Raw genomic sequence first — 22,189 nt, 5'->3', positions numbered from 1 at the left:
CAGCAAACAAGGCAAAATAAGCATGACAACGAGATGCTGCGCTGCCAGAAACTTGTATTATTGTCGGCTAACGTTAGTGAAAGAGTCATTCGGGGGATTCATTCACAAACGAATCGCTCCCTCCGTCAGTATGAGCAGTGAAAGCAGGAGAGGAGCTGTGTTTCAGGACATGATTAGATCAAGATTAACAGGGAGGGTGAATAGTACATTTCTGTACACACAAACACAAGCTTTTGGTCAGGAATGCCCGTGCGATCACTGATCCATCAATGTAGAAAAGTGATGTAAAATTATAATTTTCGTAATTAGAAAAAACAAATTACATACTAACATCCAGGAAAACTCCCGATCACAGATATATGTGTATATGTGTATATCTCAGGCTTTGGATGACCACAGTCCTCCACTGTACCTTGTTCCCGCATTCATTTCAAAGGAGCGCTACCCTGTAGCAAGATGGCGGCGCTATTGACGCATTCCGTCCAATAGACAACAATAGGCCAGGCGACATCTAGTGTATATATCTATGGTATCAGAGCTGCACCGATGTTTTGTCAGCTTGTCATCCTCTGAGAAAACTATTGAAGGTCACCTATCAATCTACAAACATCACCCCCCCTCATTCCCCACCCCCGGGCTGCGGCACATTTGTCCAGCTTTGACCAGTCCGCAGTAATAAAAAGATTAGGGACCACAGCTGTATTGGATCTGCCACTATGCTGACACATAAACATTTGCAGCTCCGCCCTCTTCTCATTTCTCATTTGAATTTAAAGCGACAGTCACCAAAACGACTTAATTTGAGTCAAAGCCTACAAGGGTGAGTTTCAAGCAGATTTAAAACATTGTCTGTGTGGTAATTTGAGCTGAAACTTCCCTACACACACACTCGGGGGACATCAGAGACTTATTTGACATCTTGTGAAAATCGGTCATCTTTAAATGATAGGATAATTCTGACTGTATTTTAACACGCTTCACTAATGTGTCGACTTTAAAAAGGGCAAGTAAGAGCGTCCGGAACCAGCGAGGGCTTCAAAATGGCTTCACACACTTTCTGTGCGAGCGTGTACCGAAAACGGAAAGCGTCTTCAAGTCTCTTCAACTGAGAATGAGCAACAGCAGCATCAGCGATGAAGCAAACACCCACAGAAGATGATGTGCTCCAGGTCCTGTCCAATTACATCAACAATCATCAGCGGGACCTGACTGGAGAGGTCACTGACCCGCGACCTCACCGGCAGCACAGGTCAGAGGTCAGACCTGCCTGTCGGTGGCGTCCTCTCGCTTGGTTGGAGAGAGTGAGATGACCGGAGGAGAAAGAGAGAGAGAGAGAGAGAGAGAGAAAGAGAGAGAGGAGAATAACACAGTCCTGCTCAAGGACAAACACACACACACACACACACACAGACGCTCATGTTTTACGGACAGGATCGGACAGATGGAAGATCTGAAAAGGGCAGCATTCATTTACAGTCAGATATCAGAAAAGGTTATCCTACATCAACTCAGACAGCTGGACACACACACACACACACACACACACACACACACACACACACACACACACACACACACACACACACAGCTCAGGTGGTCCTTATGAAAACAGCTGCCAAAGATGACATTTCAAGGTTTCGTTTTCCATATTCAAAACAGAAAACAGTGTGTGTGTGCTTATGCGTGTGTATATGTGTGTGTGAGAGAGAGAGCGCGGCGAACGCATGACAACATCACACTATTGAAGGTCATTTGCTGAAGGGCAAAGCCACACACACACACACACACTCTCACAGCTTGTTAAAGTGGACTGTGCTGTATATGCTATCAGATATAAATATGCAATAACACTATAAAGGCCAGTCATGGAGGACAAAGAGCAGGTGGCAGAAAACACACACACAAACACACACACACACACACACTGACACTTGCTTCTCGCTCATTTCTAATTCATGAGGATGCTTTTTGCATACAGTGACCGAAAATATGACATCCGGGTGAAATGCATGAAACTTTTCTACAACACGGGTCACACTTCATCACTGAATATATGAAACAATATTTTGATGGAGGAAAAAAAAAACAACTACTACTATCTTTTGCATGCATTTGAAGGTTATTTTGCAATGTTTGTTTTGTTTTTTGCAACTATTAAACACATTTATCATCAACATCTATTAGAACAGCAGTGCAAAAATGCTGATTTGCATAATTTAAACACGTTAAAATCATGAGGTAATATTAAGTATTTGATTTTACAATGAATGAGTGGCGTAATGCAATAAAACTAAACAGAAGTACACTCACCGGCCACTTTATTAGGTACACCTGTCCAACTGCTTGTTAATGCAAACTTCTAATCAGCCAATCACATGGCAGCAACTCAAAGCATTTGGGCATGTAGACATGGTCAAGCAGTTCAAAGCGAGCATCAGAATGGGGAAGAAAGGGGATTTAAGTGACTTTGAACGTGGCATGGGTGTTGGTGCCAGACGGCTGCTCTGAGTATTTCAGAAACTGCTGATCTACTGGGATTTTCATGCACAACCATCTCTAGGGTTTACATAATATAGTCTGAATAAGAGGAAATATCCAGTGAGCGGCAGTTCTGTGGGCGCAAATGCCTTGTTGATGCCGGAGGTCAAAGGAGAATGGCCAGACTGGTTCCAGCTGATAGAAAGGCAACAGTAACTCGTTACAACCGAGCTCTGCAGAAGAGCATCTCTGAACACACAACACGTACAACCTTGAGGCGGATGGGCTACAGCAGCAGAAGAGCACACCGGGTGCCGCTCCTGTCAGCTAAGAACAGGAAACTGAGGCTACAATTCACACAGGCTCACCAAAACTGGACAATAGAAGATTGGAGAAACGTTGCTGCTCTGATGAGTCTCCATTTCTGCTGACACATTCGGATGATCGGGTCAGAATTGGGCCTCAACAACATGAAAGCATGGATCCATCCTGCCTTGTATCAGCGGTTCAGGCTGGTGGTATTGGTGTAATGTTGTGGGGGAGATTTTCTTTGGGTCCATTAGTACCAATTGAGCATCAACGCCACAGCCTACCTGAGTATTGCTGCTGACCATGTCCATCCCTTTATGAGCACAGTGTCTCCATCTTCTGATGGCTACTTCCAGCAGGATAACACAGCATGTCATAAAGCCTGAATCATCTCAGACTGGTTTCTTGAACATGACAATGAGTTCACTGTACTCAAATGGCCTCCACAGTCACCAGATCTCAATCCAATAGAGCATCTTTGGGATGTGGTGGAATGGGAGATCGGCATCATGTTCAAATCTGAAGTATCTATATGATGCTATCTTGTCAACAGTGCAAAATCTCTGAGGAATATTTCCAGTACAGTTCTGAAGGCAAAAAGGGGTCCAACCCAGTTCTAGTAAGGTGTACCTAATAAAGTGGCCATTGAGTGTAAAACTAAATGATCAGTGAACGGCAATTCATTAAATAAAATGTAACCAAATTATATTAAAACACAATATTTTCATCAAATGTCAGCAAATAGAGGATTAATGTTAAAAATTATTTATTCACTATTTTAGTAATTATAACTGCATATGAATATTTACAAAATAATCAAGATCGCTGTTTACTTTCACTTTACTACAAGGTTTTTGCATTTTTTTAGTCAATACTTTTGGTTTGCAGACACACACACACACACACACACACACACACACACACACACACACACACACACACACACACACACACACACTTATGTCTGTCATTGTCATCTGATGTTGTGCTCTACACTGAGATGACAGTTATGTCTTCCCATCCCCGTCTTCAGCTCCACACACACACACACATATACACAAAACTGCACAAATGCGCGAGCAGAAAGCGAGGGGTGTGTCTTACCTTTGGAGGCTGTGTTGAGTGAGACAGATAGAGGAGAAAGAGAGACATGTTTAATGTGTGATCATCTCTTTCTGTGTGTATGATGTTTGTGTGAGTGTGTATGTGATGGTGTATGCATGTGCATGATGGTTCGTGTGTCTATGTGTAATGTATGTGTGTGTGTGTGATGTTGTATGTGTGTGTGTAATGGTGTATGTGTAAGTGTGATGTTGAGTGTGTGACTGTGTAATGGTGTGTGTGAGATGGTTGTTATGGTGTGTGTCTGTGTATGAAGATGCATTGTGTGGTGTTGGTCTGCGTGCGTCTGTTTATGTAAGATGGTGTGTATGTGAGTGAGCATGTGTGTGTGATGATGATGCATCTGATGGTGCGTGTGTGTGTGTGATGGTATGAGTATTCGTGACGGTGTATGTGAGTGTGTGTGAGAAGATGATTTTGTGTGTGATGGTTGGTGTGTGTTATATTGCATGTGTGTGTGTGTGAGCAGCTGGACTCACTCTTGGTCTGTGTGGAGAAGGCGAGTGTGAGTTTGGCGAAGAGCTCTTTGTCCTCGTATCGGTCCTCCTTGGCCTTCACCCAGAAGCTGCCTTCAGAGAGATCCTCCGGTGAGATCTGTGAAGAACAAACAGCACAAACTCTTCATCACTCCATTCCTCCATCTTTACATCCACCATTCAATCAATCCCATCCAAGTGTGTATATATCCAGCGGCTTCCTCTCCTTATTCAATCATCCATGGGTTCATTCATTCATCCATTTATAAACATTTCCTTCTACTTTAATTTTGATAAATAATATTTCAGATTGACATTTATTTGACTTTATTCATCTATTGCTTTATGCGTCCATTCCTGCTTTCTTTAATCCATCCATCTATTCATGCATTCATTCAATCATTCACACACTCATCTATTTATCATTCATTCATCCATTCACTAATCCACCTTTTTATCCATTCAACCAACCCATTCATATACAAGCAACAATCATCTATTCATCCTTTCATCCATCCATGCTTCCAATCTACGTATTCATCCATTTGTTTATCTATTTATTAGTTTATCCATCCATCCATGGGTCTATTCATTATTAATTTATCCTGCCATTCTCCCATCCAGCTAACCTTCAATACAACCATCCACCATTCATTCATTCATCCATCCTTACAAATATCCTTCCTTCCATTCATCCTCGAACATTTTCTTTTATTCATCAATCTGCTTGTCTATTCATTCAACCACTATACAACTATTCCGTCCGTTCATTCATTCATTCATTCTACATATTTGTCCTTCTAATTCATCCATCAATCCATGCAGTTTATCATACATTCATCTATTTTATGAATGTTTATATGTTAATTTGTGTCTTTTTCCATTCATTCATTCATTCATTCTCATACAACCATTCATCCATAAATCCTTTTTCTTTTCATTTAATTTTTTAATTCATCCACCCATGACTATTCATCTACTCATGCATTCATTCATGCATTCATTCATTCATTCATTCATTTTCATACAACCATTCATCCATAAATCCTTTTTCTTTCCATTTAATTTTTTAATTCATCCACCCATGACTATTCATCTACTCATTCATTCATTCATTCATTCCTTCATTCATTCATTTTCATACAACCATTCATCCATAAATCCTTTTTCTTTCCATTTAATTTTTTAATTCATCCACCCATGACTATTCATCTACTCCTGCATTCATTCATTCATTCATTCATTCATTCATTCATTCATTTTCATACAACCATTCATCCATAAATCCTTTTTCTTTCCATTTAATTTTTTAATTCATCCACCCATGACAATTCATCTACTCATTCATTCATTCATTCATCCATGTCCATACAACCATTCATCCATAAATCCTTTTTTCTTTCCGTTTAGTTTTTTTTAATTCATCCACCCATGACTATTCATCTACTCATTCCTTCATCTATCCAACCATTCATTCGTAAATCCTTGTTCTTTCCATTTCATTTTTTTAATTCATCCCCCATGACTATTCATTCATTCATTCATTCATGATTATTTATCTACTCATCCATTCATTAATTCTTTCATTCATTCATCTATCCATGTCCATCCAATTCATACATAAATCCTTTCTTTCCATTTCATTTTTTTTAAATCATCCACCCATGGCTATTCATTCATTCATTCATTTAATCATTCATTCATTCATCTATCCAACCATTATACATAAATTCTTTTTCCATTTCATTTTTTTATTCATCCACCCATGACTATTTATCTACTCATCCATTAATTAATTCTTTCATCCATTCATCTATTCATGTCCATCCAACCATTCATACATAAATCCCTTCTTTCCATTTCATTTTTTTATCCATCCACCCATGATCATTCATTCATTCATTCATTCAACCATTCATCCGTAAATCCTTTTTTCTTTCCATTTCATTTTTTATCCATCCACCCATGATAATTCATTCATTCATTCAACCATTCATCTGTAAATCCTTTTTTTCTTTCCATTTCATTTTTTTATCCATCCACCCATGATCATTCATTCATTCATTCATTCATTCATCTAACCATTCATCCGTAAATCCTTTTTTCTCTCCATTTCATTTTTTTAATTCATTCCCCCCATGACTATTCATTTACTCATCCATTCATTAATTCATTCATCTATCCATGTCCATCCAACCATTCATTCAGAAATCCTTTTTCTTTCCATTTCATTTTTTTTTAATTCATCCACCCATGACTATTCATTCATTCATTCATTCATTCATTCATTCATTCATACATTCATCTCGTCATTCTATCCATCTATCCAACCTTTTATATGCCCATCCGTTCATTCATTCATTCATTTATTCAATCAATCCATCTAGTTTATCCTATATTCATATATTTATCCCTTCATTCTTCTATCCATCTATCCAACATTTTATCTGTCCATCTATTCATTCATTCATTAAATCATTCATTCATTTCTCCATGAATGCAAGAGTCACACTGGCAGCAGATCCAATTTATCTGACACACACACACACACACCTATAACACACAAGTTGAAGTCTATATTAAAGCAGTGTGTTGTTTGCACACCACAAACACTCCACGGTTGATCTAATGGAACTTGATGGAGGACCATCTTAGAGTGATTAATCTCGTTAATTCACTAATGCGCCTAAAAACATCCCTCAATCACGGTAAAACACGAGTTGCGCTCAGCCTCGACCGGATTATCGCTTTAACTCAGCCCTGGTGTCTGGACAATACCATTATGTAGCCGCCGCTGATACGATCATACGCTTCAAGTGCGGTTCTCTATCGTTTATGGACGCCGGAACTGACTAATGGAGCGTAGATTGCCATTCGGAGATCAGGGGCTTAATTTTTACCCCCGTTCGAGAAGATGAAACGCCAGCGAACGCTTTCTCACAGTCTCAACGCATAACCTCATTTACACAGAAGAAAAACGCTGCAAGTCTTGGGAGCGAAACGAGTTTAACAGCAGCGAACAGGCTGTCAGGATATCAGCACCGCCTTCAGACAGCCAGCAAAGACAGAATGAGAAATGTAGAACAGGGATTAGAGGAAGACAAGAATATGATAATAGAGACAGAATAAAAGAGGGGGAAACTCATTAAAACGGATCCTGATTTTACACACAAAGGGAAAGAAAGACGACAGTCCCAATGCACGCTGGGATGGACGGACATAAAAAATAAATCTGTAATTCTCTCCTCATCTCGTTCTCCCATTGTTAACGCACTTTGCAAAAAGTCTATCATTCTGTCTTTATAATCCTGCAGCTCGGTTCTCTAACGGAGTTTCTAATATACTTTTTTATATATATATTTATGTACACTACTGTATGAATTACTGGGGTCAGCAAGCTGAGAAGGTAATATTTCTACTCAACAAAGATGCATTAAATTGTTCATTTTTTACTGATTTAAATGATTTCTATATTAAAAAGATGCTGTTTTTGATTTTTTCCCCATCAAAATCAGCACAAATCAGCATATTAAAATCAATCCAAGAAATGCATTAGGGTGGGCCATTTACAGTTGAAATCAGAATTATTAGCCCCGCTGAATTATTATCACCCCTGTTTATTTTTTTCACCAATTTCTGTTTAATGGAGGGAAGATTGTTTCAGCACATTTCTAAGCATAATAGTTTTAAAAACTTATTTCTGATAACAGATTTATTGTATCTTTGCCATGATGACAGTAAATAATATTTTACTTGGTATTTTTCAAGACACTTCTATACAGCTTAAAGTGACATTTAAAGGCTTAACTAGGTTAATAAGGTGAACTAGGCAGGTTAGGGTAATTAGGCAAGTTAATCTATAACGATGGTTTTTTATGCTATCAAAAAAAAAAAATAGCTTAAAGGGGCTAATAATTTTGTCCCAAAAATGTTTTTTAAAAAATTAATAACTGCTTTTATTCTAGCCTAAATAAAACAAATAAGACTTTCTCCAGAAGAAAAAATATTATCAGACATACAGTGAAAATTTCATTACTTTGTTAAAAATAATTTAGGAAATACTTAAAAAAATTAAATAAAATCAAAAGGGGGCTAATCATTTTGAATTCAACTGTATATGGACACACCTTAATAAAATGGGAATGGTTGGTGATATTAACGTCCTGTTTGTGGCACATTAGTATAAGTGAGGGGGCTTGTAAATAACTCATGAAAGAATAAAGTCATGTTTAAAGCCAAGCACACCATTGTTTTTCTAGTGAAATTCCCAACAAGTTTATTAAGGTGTATCCATTTAAATGGCCCACCCTGTATATTAAACTATAATTAAATAGAAACCAGTCATTTATTATATAAATTTCAATATCTATTACTGTTTTACTGCATTTTTAATCACGTACACTCACCGGCCACTTTATTAGGTACAACTTATTAGTACCGGGTTGGACCCCATTTTGCCTTGAGAACTGCCTTAATCCTTTCTGGCAGAGATTTAACAAGCAACTGGAAATATTCCTCAGAGATTTTGTTCCATATTAGCATGATAGCATCACGCATTTGCTGCAGATTTGTCAGCTGCATATGCATGATGCCAATCTCCCGTTCCACCACATCCCAAAGCTGCTCTATTGGATTGAGAGCTGGTGACTGTGGAGGCCATTTGAGTACAGTGAACTCATTGTCATGTTCGAGAAACCAGTCTGAGATGATTGAGCTTTATGACATGGTGTGTTATCCTGCTGGAAGTAGCCATCAGAAGATGGAGACACTGTGCTCATAAAGGGATGGACATGGTCAGCAGCAATACTCAGGTAGGCTGTGGCGTTGATGCTCAAATGGTACTAATGGACCCAAAGTGTGCCAAGAAAATCTCCCCCACACCATTACACCACCACCACCAGCCTGAACCGCTGATACAAGGCAGGATGGATCCATGCTTTCATGTTGTTGGGGCCAAACTCTGACTCGATCATCTGAATGTGCCAGCAGAAATGGAGACTCATCAGAGCAGCAACGTTTCTCCAATCTTCTATGGTCCAGTTTTGGTGAGTCTGTGTGAATTGTAGCCTCAGTTTCCTGTTCTTAGCTGACAGGAGCGGCACCCGGTGTGCTCTTCTGCTGCTGTAGCCCATCCGCCTCAAGGTTGGACGTGTTGTGTGTTCAGAGATGCTCTTCTGCAGAGCTCGGTTGTAACGAGTGCTTATCTGAGTTACTGTTGCCTTTCTATCAGCTGGAACCAGTCTGGCCATTCTCCTCTGACCTCTGGCATCAACAAGGCATTTGCACCCACAGAACTGCCGCTCACTGTATATTTCCTCTTTTTCCTCTCATTCTCTGTAATCCTAGAGATGGTTGTGCATGAAAATCCCAGTAGATCAGCAGTTTCTGAAATACTCAGAGCAGCCCGTCTGTCATCAACAACCATGCCACGCTCAAAGTCACTTAAATCCTCTTTCTTCCCCATTCTGATGCACAGTTTGAACTGCAGCAGATCGTCTTGACCATGTCTACATGCCTAAATGAGTTGCTGCCATGTGATTGGCTGATTAGAAATTTGCAGTGGGACAGTTGCACCTAATAAAGTGTACATTGTCTTGGTGAGCAGAAGAGACTTTCAAAAGCATTTTCCACTAACTCTAAACTTATGAAATGTATTAAAACATATATTTCAATGCTAATTATTTCGGCCAGCAGCCACTGCGTGCAATTAGATTCAAAATCATTAATGCGTGAATGAAAATGCAGTCAAATTTGAGAGGAAAATAATCGAGGCATGTTTTCCACACTCTTTCTGACCTAATGAGAACAAGGAAGAATATTTAATGTGTTCATTTAAATGCACAAACGCAATAACTCACAGCAAGGAAAAGGAATATTATTAAGCAGGAATGAGAGTCTTGCATGACTCACTGAAACGGATGAATCAATGATGGGATTCAATAAGAGAAATGAATTAAATACACCATCCAAAGCTGAAATCACAAGTCCTATTACATCTTTTGCCACTTCCATACTTGTATATAGAGATAATTATATATTTATGTAAAGTAAAATAAAAATTAGATACTGAAAGAGGCTGGGACATGTGATGATACTTTAAATCTTCAGTATTTGCTGCAACAGAACAAGTGAATAGAAAGTTACTGTGCGCCTAAATTATGGAATGCATTACCCACAATTATCAGGAATGCTGTTTCACTGGATTGCTTTAAGAAGCTTCTTAATACACGTCTTTTTAGCAAAGCATTGTGATTTTCACTGTCACTTTTAAGCAATTAACATTTTGCTTATTTATTGTTTTGTTGATTATTGAGGAGTGACTTTTTGGCTTGTTTCTGGATTTTTCTGCAAGCTTGTAATTCTCTGCGTTTTGTATTTCTTGTAGCGCTTTGAGTTTTAAAAAAGTGCATTATAAACAATATGTATTATTATTATTCAATTTAGTAATGTTCAACTCAAAGGTGCAGTATGTAAGTTTGACACCAAGTGGTTGAACTAGTTATTGCACGCCTGGTTCAAAACACACGCAATCGCAGGTTGCCAGATTGACGAAATCAGGAGTGTGCCTGAGACATTTATTGCTATACTACTGAAAGCAAAAATCAAAAATCCTGATTCACGTTTTTGCTAGAATCGTGCCACCCTAATGATAATAAGGATAATATAATAATAATATTATTATTATTGTTATTATTAATAATAATAATAATAATAATAATAATAATAATAATGATGATGATAATGATAATACTAATAATAATAATAATGTATATGATAATATATTAATAATAATAACAACAACAATAATATAATAATAAAAATGTTTATGATAACATATTTTTATTAATATAATAATAATAATAATAATAATAATAATAATAATAATAATAAAAATTAATAATAATAATAATAATAATAATAATAATAATAATAATAATAATAATAATAATAATGCTGATGATGATTATTATGATAATATTAATATAATGATAATGATAATAATAATAATAATAATAATAATAATGTATATGATAATATATTAATAATAATAACAACAACAATAATATAATAATAAAAATGTTTATGATAACATATTTTTATTAATATAATAATAATAATACAAAAAATTAATAATAATAATAATAATAATAATAATAATAATGCTGATGATTATTATTATGATAATATTAATATAATGATAATGATAATAATAATAATAATGTTTATGATAATATATTATTATTATTATTATTAATAATAATAATAGTACTAATAATAATAATAATGTTTATGATAATATATTATTATTATTAATAATAATAATAGTACTAATAATAATAATAATAATGTTTATGATAATATATTTTTATTATTATTAATAATAATAATGATAACAATAATAATAATAATAATATAGCAAAAATAATAAAAATGATAATAATAATAATAATATAGCAATAATAATAATGATAATATTGATAATATAATAATAATAATAATAATAATAATAATATAGCAATAATAATAATGATAATAATAATGATAATATTGATAATATAATAATAATAATAATAATAATAATATAGCAATAATAATAATAATAATAATAATAATAATATAGCAATAATAATAATAATGATAATATTGATAATAATAATAATAATAATAATAATAATAATAATAATAATACATTTTGGTTAAAGGTGACATTCTGGCAACTTAAGTACACGGTACAATAAAAATCGAAGAGCGATAAAACAACAAAAGAAATAAAAATAAAAGCATACACAACGATAGTGCAGATTTTATTAAGTATTAATATTGCATTTTAAATGGCAGAAATTAATTTTTTAAAACCTCAATACTAGCAGAAATATCGAAATTAAATTGTCTTTCTCCTAATCGTGCAGCGCTACGTTCACGCCTGAATCTGCATACAGAATTAGCATTCAGCTTATGTAAGTGCGACACCCTCACCTCCGTTTCCACTATAAATGCGAAACGCAGCAGAAATCAGAGAGGAGCAGATATAGAAGGGTAAAGCGGAGGAGGTTAGGACACGAAGACAAGGTACAACCTCTAATGATACAGCAGCGTCTAATTATCCAGAGAGAGAAAGAGAGAGATAACAAGAGGATGAGAGCGCAGCCCCCCCAAAAAAAAGAAATAAGAAAAAAAATGTTAATTTAAATTACAAAAGAATGCTGTCCTTTCTACCAGCAATTTAATTATCTTTCAGAGACACAGTCAAAAGACACAGGCTTATTAAAAAGCTATTTCACCGCCATCCTCAAAGAGCCCGAACCACTGAGACTCTAAACACTCATGAATTCCACTGAAGCCATTAAAGAGTAGCTTTAGGCTAAAAGGAGACAGGAGCCGGTTTGATGTTTCTGCTCTTGTGGAGGGATGGAGAGAACCACAGATCAGAAGAGGAGAGGAGCCGCTCGCGATCAACGCCTCGCCGTTACCCATAATGCACTGATGCACATGGGATAGATGATGAGACGGGGAGATATGGGATGAGTCCAAACCCAAAATCTGCTTTATCAGGGCTTTCTCGTTGGTTTGCGTATCTCCAGTCTCAGTTGTAAAAGCAACGCATAATAACTTGATGTCTAGTTGATCATTTGGAAAAGTGGCAGAAGGTGGATCTTTCTGTTGAATCATCTGTTGATCTGCATCTCAACCATCACAAATACTGCAGAAGACCTACTGGAACCCAAGATTCTCACAGAAATCAGTCAAGTTTGGTGAAGGAAAAGTCATGGTTTGGGATTACATTCAGTATGGGGAGATCTGCAACATCAACAGCCTGAGGTATCAAGACATTTGTGCTGCCGATTACATTACACACCACAGGAGAGGGACAATTCTAATAAAATAAAATAAAATAAAATAAAATAAAATAAAATAAAATAAAATAAAATAAAATAAAATAAAATAAAATAAAATAAAATAAAATAAAATAAAATAAAATAAAATAAAATAAAAATAAAAATAAAAAAATAAAATTAAATATAATATATAATATAATATAATATAATATAATATAATATAATATAATATAATATAATATAATATAATATAATATATATTAATTGACATTTACCTATTAATATTTTGAAGCAGTTTTTAAACATTTTCTTTGCATTTTGTTTTATACAATGGCCAAATTTACCTATTTTGAGAATTATTCTGCGTGAAAAACAGTTTTCTGAACACAAAGGCTTTGTTCAAATGTGTTTTGTTGTTGTTGTAGGGTAGTGGAGTGAGAAAAATGCAAAGCCTGGAGACATGGTTTTGAAAAGCTGAACTTCTTTTAACTGGAGCAGCGTGTTTTCAGAGCACCGTTTCATGCATGAGACGCTGCAAAAGACAAAGAGATGCCAAAACAACAAAGCCGCGTGTTTTTATGCATTTCAAACACAAAACACAAACCCAAACTGAACTAGACTTCTGAAAACGAAGGTCTGTGTTTCATGCACATTGGCTAGAATGTGTTAAGAAGATAATAAATCAACAACTAATTATTATGCATGAATTACCTGTAATGTATTTCATGCTACTGCTTGTTTCTGCAGATATCATATTTAATGCATCGGTTATGCAATTGTGTTAATAAAATGTAAAGATCCTCTGAAATCCTTGTCTTGCTGGAGTTTTAGTACAGTACTATAGCTTTAACAAATGCAGATTGGGCAAATGGCAATAGTTTTTATAATTTAATTCAATGTAATATTTATGTCTTCCACAGAAATTCTCATAAATTTACAATTTATATTATGTAAATTTTGAATGACGTTTCTATCTATTTTTCCCCCATAAAACTGTGAAGAGTGTGATTAATTTCACACTTCTGCTTATTTCCATAAAAAGCACATCTGCTGCAATGCATTTCTAATGGACTTTTGTTAAAAGCAAAAGGTCAGAAACATGAAAAGAATCATTACCTTGCGAGTAGATAAAAGCTTCAAATAGTATAACGCTCATGCTGAGGAGGTGACTGACTGGGAAATAAAATAATTAAATAATAAAAAAATACAAATGATACAAAATTTTTTTAAATTAAATCTAAAAAACAATATGTATGTATATATATATATATATATATATATATATATATATATATATATATGTTTATATATATATATATGTTTATATATATATATATATATATATATATATATATATATATATATATATATATATATATAAACAAAAGTAAACGAAAAAAAAAGCTAGCAAAAAATAAAATAGAAAATAATACAATAATAAAAAAATAGATAAATAAATAAAAATTATGAAAAATAAAATACTATAGGAAATAAAAATAAATACAAATTATAAAAATAAATGATAAATAAAAAATTAAAATAAAAAACATCTAATAAAAAATAAAAAAATTATATAAATAAAATACAAAAAGATAAAACATAGCTAATAAAAAAATGTAATGAAAAAAAAATAAAAAAAATAAATAAAAATGATTAAAAAATAAAAAATAGCTGATAAAAAAATGTACAAAAAATAAAACTTAAATAAAAAAATTTAAATAAATAATAATAATAACAAATATATAAATAAATAAATAAATAAATACATGAGTTAAAAATAAATGAAACATAATACAAATAAAAACAAACAAATAAATAGCTAATAAATAAATGATATTAAAAATAAAAACAAAAATTGAAAATGATAAATATAAAAGATAAAAACAACTAAAAATAAATAAAAAAATAGTTCATAAAGGATAAATAAAAAATGAAATAAAGAATAAAAAAATACAAATTATAAAAATGTCTAAAAAATAAAATAAAAATAACTAATAAAACAATTAATGAGAATAAAACTAAATATAAAATACAAAATAAATAAAAATTAAAAATGATAAAACATTTAATAAAATAAAAAAACAGCTAATAAAAATTTAACAAAATAATTAAATTTAAAATGCATAAACATAAAATAAAAATGTATAAAAATAAATAAATAATAAAAAAGGAAACCATGTGCTCACACTAGTCACTTCAGGTCAGAAACACACATGCGAAAATGAGTGCTGCATAACAGCAGTGAGGAGATAGTAAACAAAAAAGGATGTAAGGATGTCGCCAGAGTGGCTTTTTGGTTTCTTTTTTTGTCCCTCCCTTCCACTAGCAGCTCCCCATCTGAAAGATTTTTTAGCATAGGGGGTAATGCAGCCATTCAACTTCACGATTTGTAATGTTGCAGTATGCATTTGAATAATAATGGTCGGTTCCTTTACTTGAGAGCTCAGATTTGATGATCAAAATGTGTGTTGTTGACAGAGTTTGAGGTTTACTGTATCATTATTATTCACAACTTAAAGTTTGCTTTGATTGTTCAGCAATTATGCGTGAACATTGCACACGCTGTAACATGTTATTCATCTGTTTTTAATCAGGTTATCTAATAGATATCCTAAAAACTAACAATACTGATACTAACATCTAAAAAAAACCCGGTGTCCTGGTGTGTGGTGTAGATCTGCAGCATACACACCTTGCTCCAGTTGGCCCTCTTCATCTGCACCTCAGGCTTGTAGTCTTTTTTAGGCTGTAGTCCGAAGGGCAGCTGAGGAACAGGTGGAGCCCATCCTCCAAACGGAGGCGGCGGAGGCATCCCGGGACCCCCCATAGGAGGAGGTGGAGGCGGCATACCGGCCATCCCAGGTGGAGGAGGAGGAGGCGGAGGCATGCCTGGACCTCCAGGTAAAGGAGGTGGAGGAGGAGGAAGACCAGGACCACCCGGAAGAGGAGGAGGCGGAGGTGGAGGAGGAAAACCGGCTGCTCCGGGTAAAGGTGGAGGTGGAGGCGGCATTCCAGCTGCTCCGGGTAGAGGAGGAGGAGGAGGTGGAGGAGGGAACCCAGGACCTCCAGGTAGAGGAGGGGGAGGTGGAGGATGAGGCATCGCAGTGTGTCCTGGTAGAGGTGGAGGAGGCGTAGGCAGACTGGCTTCACCTGGACGAGGGGGTGGAGCCACAGGCACGTGCACAGTGATGACCTTCGCTTTGGCTTCTTTCAGATCTTTTGACAGCTTCTCAATCTGGGGAACGGACATAACAGATTTCACAGGAGGAAAACGATCACAAGAAAGCATTTAAACGGAAATGAAAGGGGTTCTCTTAAATTGATGATATAGGAAAACAAATACTTAGTGTATTAGTAACATTTAGCGAGTATTTCAAAAAAAGTACGAGCAGCCTGAGGTGAATAAATGGCTTTGGTCTGTCTGAGACTCAATGCAAAAATGGACATTACTAAGAGAAGAGCAACTGAAATCACATTTACTTTAACAACAGTAAGATATACAGTTGAAGTCAGAATTATTAGCCTTCCTGAATTATTAGCCCTCCTTTTCATTTTTTCCCCAATTTCTGTTTAACAGACAGAAGTTTTTTTTTTTTCAGCACATTTCTAATCATAATAGTTTTAATAACTCATCTCTAATCATTGATTTATTTTCTCTTTGCCATGATGACAGTAAATAATATTTGACAAGATATTCTTCAAGACACTTCTATACAGCTTAAAGTGACATTTAAAGGCTGACTAGGTTAACTACGCAGGTAAGGGTAATCAGGCAAGTTATTGTATAATGATGGTTTGTTCTGTAGACTGTCGAAAAAAAATAAAATATTGCTTTAAGGGGCTAATATTATTGACCTTAAAATGGTTTAAAAAAAAAAAAAGTACTTTTACTCTAGCCGAAATAAAACAAATAAGACTTTCTCCAGAAGTAAAAATATTATAGGAAATACTGTGAAAATGTCCTTGCTCTGTCTAAAAAGATTTGAGAAATAAAAAAATTTAAAAATAAAATTAAAAAAATCAAAAAAAAAAAAAATCAAAGGGGAACTAATAATTCTAACTTCAAAATTCAAAAACAAAATTATATATATATATATATATATATATATATATATATATATATATATATATATACTGAGGGGAAAAGACACTTTGCATGCAAGTGCTTTTTTATCGCATCCGCAACCACAAAATAAAATACCACTAAATTTGATAATAATGGTCACATTTATTACAGTTAGTGCTGCATTTATTGTCACGGGGCATTTGATTACACAAGTGGGGCTCATAAAGGATTTTATGATTTTGTTTATTTGCTTGTTTTTGCAGTTTGCAGGTTGTTAAAAAGTGAAAAATTAAATCCGATTTCACTTGGAGCGGAGGGTTTAAATCCTGAAATTTGGCAACCCCAAGCGAAAAATAATGTGGTTTTCTTTTTTAAAACATATAAATTTAAGATATTCATTAAATAATTTTATAAAACAAGACATAAATGCAAATATCAACCTGAAAATATCTGAGTATACAGTCAGAATGATTCTTGTATTTTTTTTTTGCTTTTTTTTTGTTTTTTTATATCAAATATTCCCGAAATGATGTTGAACTGATTCAGAAATGTTTTAAAGGACTTTCTCTAATATTTTTTCTTCTGGAGAAAGTCTTATTTGTTTTACTTGGGCAAAAATAAAAGCAGTTTTTAATTGGTTTAAACCCATTTTAAGGTCAATATTATTAGCCCCCTTCAGCAATATTAGTGTTGGATTGTCTCCAGAACAAACCACTGTTATACAATGACTTGCCTAATTACCCTAACTTTACCCTAATTAGCCTAGTGAAGCCTTTAAATGTCACTTTAAGCTGAATAAAAGTGTCTTGAAGAATATCAAGTCAAATATGTACTGTCATCATGACAAAGAAAAAAGAAATCAGTTATTAAAAATGAGTTATTAAAACTATTATAATTAGAAATGTGTTAAAGAAAATCTTTCCGTTAAGCAGAAATTGGTGAAAATGTACAAGGGGGCTAATAACTCTGACTTCAACTGTAAATACTTGATATAAATACAACTAAATATGCTTGATGAATCGCACCAATAAGAAATCCATGATCAGAATGCAGTTCAGCATGGTGATGCACCACTCTCATGATCTTGATAACATGTAAAAGTCTAGTTCTTAAAGTAAGTGATGGAGGAGAGACAGGCAGACAGACAGAAGAAGGTCAGGCCAGAGTTGGAAGCACATGAGGGAGTGTCTAAATCCAAGTCTAATTAGTGGTATAATTTATTTACCCAGAACTTGGCAGAACTCATTAAAAATGACCAGCCTGCTAATGTCACATCAATGCGAGAGAGACGGAGACTGAAGTAGTTCACCACGTTCTACTGCACTGGATTTACCACATTCGATTTAGTACACACTATATTTGATTTAATACATTGGATTTACTACATTTTATTAATGCAAAGTGGTTGCAAACAATGTATATGGGCTGAATAAAAACAAAGTATACAGTTTAAGTCAGAATTATTAGCCCCCCTTTGAATTTTTTTTTTCTTTTTTAAATATTTCCCAAATGATGTTTAACAGAGCAAGGATATTTTCACAGTATGTCTGATAATATTTTTTCTTCTGGAGAAAGTCTTGTTTGCTTTATTTTGGCTAGAATAAAAGCAGTTTTTAATTTTTTAAAACCTATTTTAAGGTCAAAATTATTAGCCCCTTTTAGCTATGTATTTTTTCGATAGACTACAAAACAAACCATCGTTATACAATAACTTGCATAACAACCCTCACTTGCATAATTAACTTAATTAACATAGTTAAGCCTTTAAATGTCACTTTAAGCTGTATAGAAGTGTCTTGAAAATATCTAGTCAAATATTATTTACTGTCACCATGGCAAAGAGAAAATAAATCAGTTATTGGTAGCCGGCAGCTAGCTCTCTGCAACTCTCACATGGTCGCCCACTGAAGCTAAGCAGGGCTGCGCCCGGTCAGTACCTGGATGGGAGACCACATGGGAAAGCTAGGTTGCTGTTGGAAGTGGCGTTAGTGAGGCCAGCAGGGGGCGCCCAACCTGTGGTCTGTGTGGGTCCTAATGCCCCAGTATAGTGACAGGGACACTATACTGCTCAGTGAGCACCGTCTTTCGGATGAGACGTTAAACCGAGGTCCCGACTCTCTGTGGTCGTTAAAAATCCCAAGAGTAGGGGTTTCACCCTGGCATCCTGGCCAAATCTGCCCACTGGCCTCTGTCCATCATGGCCTCCTAACCATCCCCATATTCAATTGGCTTCATCACTGTCTCCTCTCCACCAATCAGCTGGTGTGTGGTGTGCGGTCTGGCGCAAAATGGCTGCCGTCGCGTCATCCAGGTGGATGCTACAGTCTGGTGGTGGATGAGGAGACCCCCCCCTCCCCCCCAATGTGTAAAAAGCGCTTTGAGTGCCCAGAAAAGTGCTATATAAATGTAAGGTTAAATGTGTTATTATTATTATTGGAGTTGAGTTATTAAAACTATTATGTTTAAAAAAGTGTTGGGAAAATCTTCTCTCCGTTAAACAGAGACTGGGGAAAAAAATAAACAGGGGGGCTAGTAATTCAGGTGGGCTAATAATTCAGACTTTAACTGTATGTAGTAATGCCTAAATTAATTTGTTTGTTTAAATTCAGCCAATATAAATTGTCTGCAACCACTCTCATTAAAATAATTCAGTAAATGCGATGCATCATGTTTTCCCAGTGTAAACAGAAGTTAGCGAGGTCTGTTTAGATGAAGGTGAAGACTTGCTTTAGCTCAGCAGCTTCTCCATCTGTGCGCGTGTGAGCTTCTGCTGACGCCTGCGCTTCATCTCTTTCCACTGTAATTATGTGTAGTGCCTCTGTGTTTGTTAGATAACCGACAAGCATCAGCTCGGTGCGTGCGTCCGGCGGACCGCCTCTATTAATATCTCTCCGGCTCCCACTTTTGTTTACTCCCTTCTCTGTTCTCGTACTTCTCTCATTCGCACACATCCAACACACATCTGGTGCGCTTGGCAGCTTATTCTGGCCAAGAACTGCCCACTCCTACAGGGACGGTGGGTTTGAAGTGTGTATGTTAGTGGAGAATGTGTGTGGATTTAGTTTGAGTGACTGAAGCAGGCTGAGACTTTAAAACACAGCTCTGTTCGTAAGGAACTGGATAAAAATGCATGTTGTCTTAGTGCCGGTTCACCACCAATGAAACCGTGTTGTCGCCTCACGTCTGGATAAAAATGCTGGATGAAATGTTTGTATGGGAAATGGGATCCCGGGGGAGAGGGAAGTCTGAAGTTCTCTCCTAAAGGCTGATTTATACTTCTGCGTCAAACGCCAGCGTATGCTACGGCGCTAACGCATAGCCCTTCGGCGTGGCCGTCGGTGTCGCTGATGTGCATCTCTCAAAAAAATTTAACTACATGTCGCAACGACGCGTAGCGCAAGCTCTGTGATTGGTCGGCTTGGTAGCGCTGACGAGTCTGGGCGGGGCCGAGAGCTACGTGAATGGTGCGAGCCCGATAGAGCGATTGTTTACAAGTGTGGAGTCCCGTGAAGGAGCTCCGGATGGAAAGTTTTGTTTTGTGTTTACCTCATAGTTAAAGTTGTTGCACGTCTGCCGGTTCCTGCCTCAAAATGAGCGAGTTTGAGCCACTTGTACATCCCGGAAGTGTTCAGAAAAAGCAAAACAGCAGCGAAGAAACTCGACACAGAGGAACATTTACACCTCACTGCCAACTAGTGTTTCAGAAGTGTTAATGCAGACCGACAGAGACAGCAGCAGAAGTATAAATGCACAGCCACGCGCGTTGCATGCACCGTGGGTTACGCCGGTCACCTGACGCAGAAGTATAAACCACGCTTAAGACTGCTACCCCCACGACCCAGCCCCGGATAAGCAGATGAAAATGACATGATCAAGATGTGCTTTAACTGCAGGGTCCCACTTTATTTTAAGTGTCCTTAACTGTACTTGCATCAAAAAATAAATACAATGTACTTACTGTGTTTATAATGTATTTGAGAACACTTGTGGTGCTCTTGAGTTGGGATAGGGGTTGGGTTATGGACAGGTTTGGTGGTATGGGTAGGTTTAAGGGTGGGTTAAGGTGTAAGGGATGGTCAGCAGTGTATTTACAAATGCAATTACAAAAGTTAATTACAGATGTAATTACATACAGGTTTTTAAGCTAGCATAAGTACACAATAAATACATGTATACAATAAATACAATAAATACATGTATTTACACAATAAGTACATTGTAACAAACTATTAACTCCTGTGTAAGTACATATTAGTTAAGGCCACTTAATTTAAAGTGGGACCAACTGCAGACTGTCAGCTTTAATTTCAGGGTATTCACATTCAAATCAGATGAACCATGTAGGAATTACAACAGCTTGCAAGAAGTGGAGTGCTACGCAATGGCCAAGTCAATCAACTGATCTGAATTCGATTGAGCATGAAGACAAAACTGATGGGAAAATGCTCCAAGAACAAGCAGGAACTAAACACAGTTGCTGTAGAGACCTGGCAGAGCACCACCAGGAATGAAACCCAGCGTCTGCTGATGTCTCTGTGTTCCAGATTTCAGGCTGTAAGTGACTGAAGAATTTGCAACCAAGTATTAAGAAGTGAACGTTTGATTTATGATTCTGCCCAATCACTTTTGGACCCTTAACAAGTGGGAGGCAAATATGCAAACTGTTGTAAATCCTACACTGTTCACCTGATTAGGATGTAAATATCCTCAAATCAAAGCTGACAGTGTCAGGGTTCTGCCACTCTGGTCATGTAAATTCTTGTTTTGGTGGCAGAATCCGGACACTAGTCATGTCTAATCCTGTCCTGTTGTGCTCGGCTCAAGTTTTCTTGGGTCGAGCACTTGTTTCTGTCATTGTTTGGGTCTCCGTGTGCACGCGCGCCTTCGTGGGTGTCCACTTG

At 35.9% G+C, this 22,189-nt stretch overlaps 1 protein-coding gene across 3 annotated transcripts in view; it reads right to left on the bottom strand.

Moving 5' to 3' along the window:
- The window catches only part of diaph1 (diaphanous related formin 1), a 173,759-nt gene that overhangs the window by 89,101 nt on the left and 62,469 nt on the right, over positions 1-22,189 (bottom strand). For 2 of the 3 annotated variants that reach the window (XM_087281049.1, XM_087281047.1), the window contains 2 exons: positions 15,915-16,457; positions 4,389-4,503 (listed from right to left, as the gene is read on the bottom strand). In XM_087281049.1, the coding sequence (XP_087137175.1) occupies positions 4,389-4,503; positions 15,915-16,457 (658 nt within the window). Of the gene's footprint in view, positions 1-4,295; positions 4,504-15,914; positions 16,458-22,189 lie in introns of all 3 variants that reach the window. The other variant, XM_087281048.1, reaches the window with a different exon arrangement.

Source organism: Danio rerio, chromosome 14 (genome assembly GCF_052040795.2).
Source record: "Danio rerio strain M-AB ecotype USA chromosome 14, GRCz13ab, whole genome shotgun sequence".
In the NCBI taxonomy this organism is placed as follows: domain Eukaryota; kingdom Metazoa; phylum Chordata; class Actinopteri; order Cypriniformes; family Danionidae; genus Danio; species Danio rerio.
This window is presented reverse-complemented; position numbering and strand designations above follow the sequence as displayed.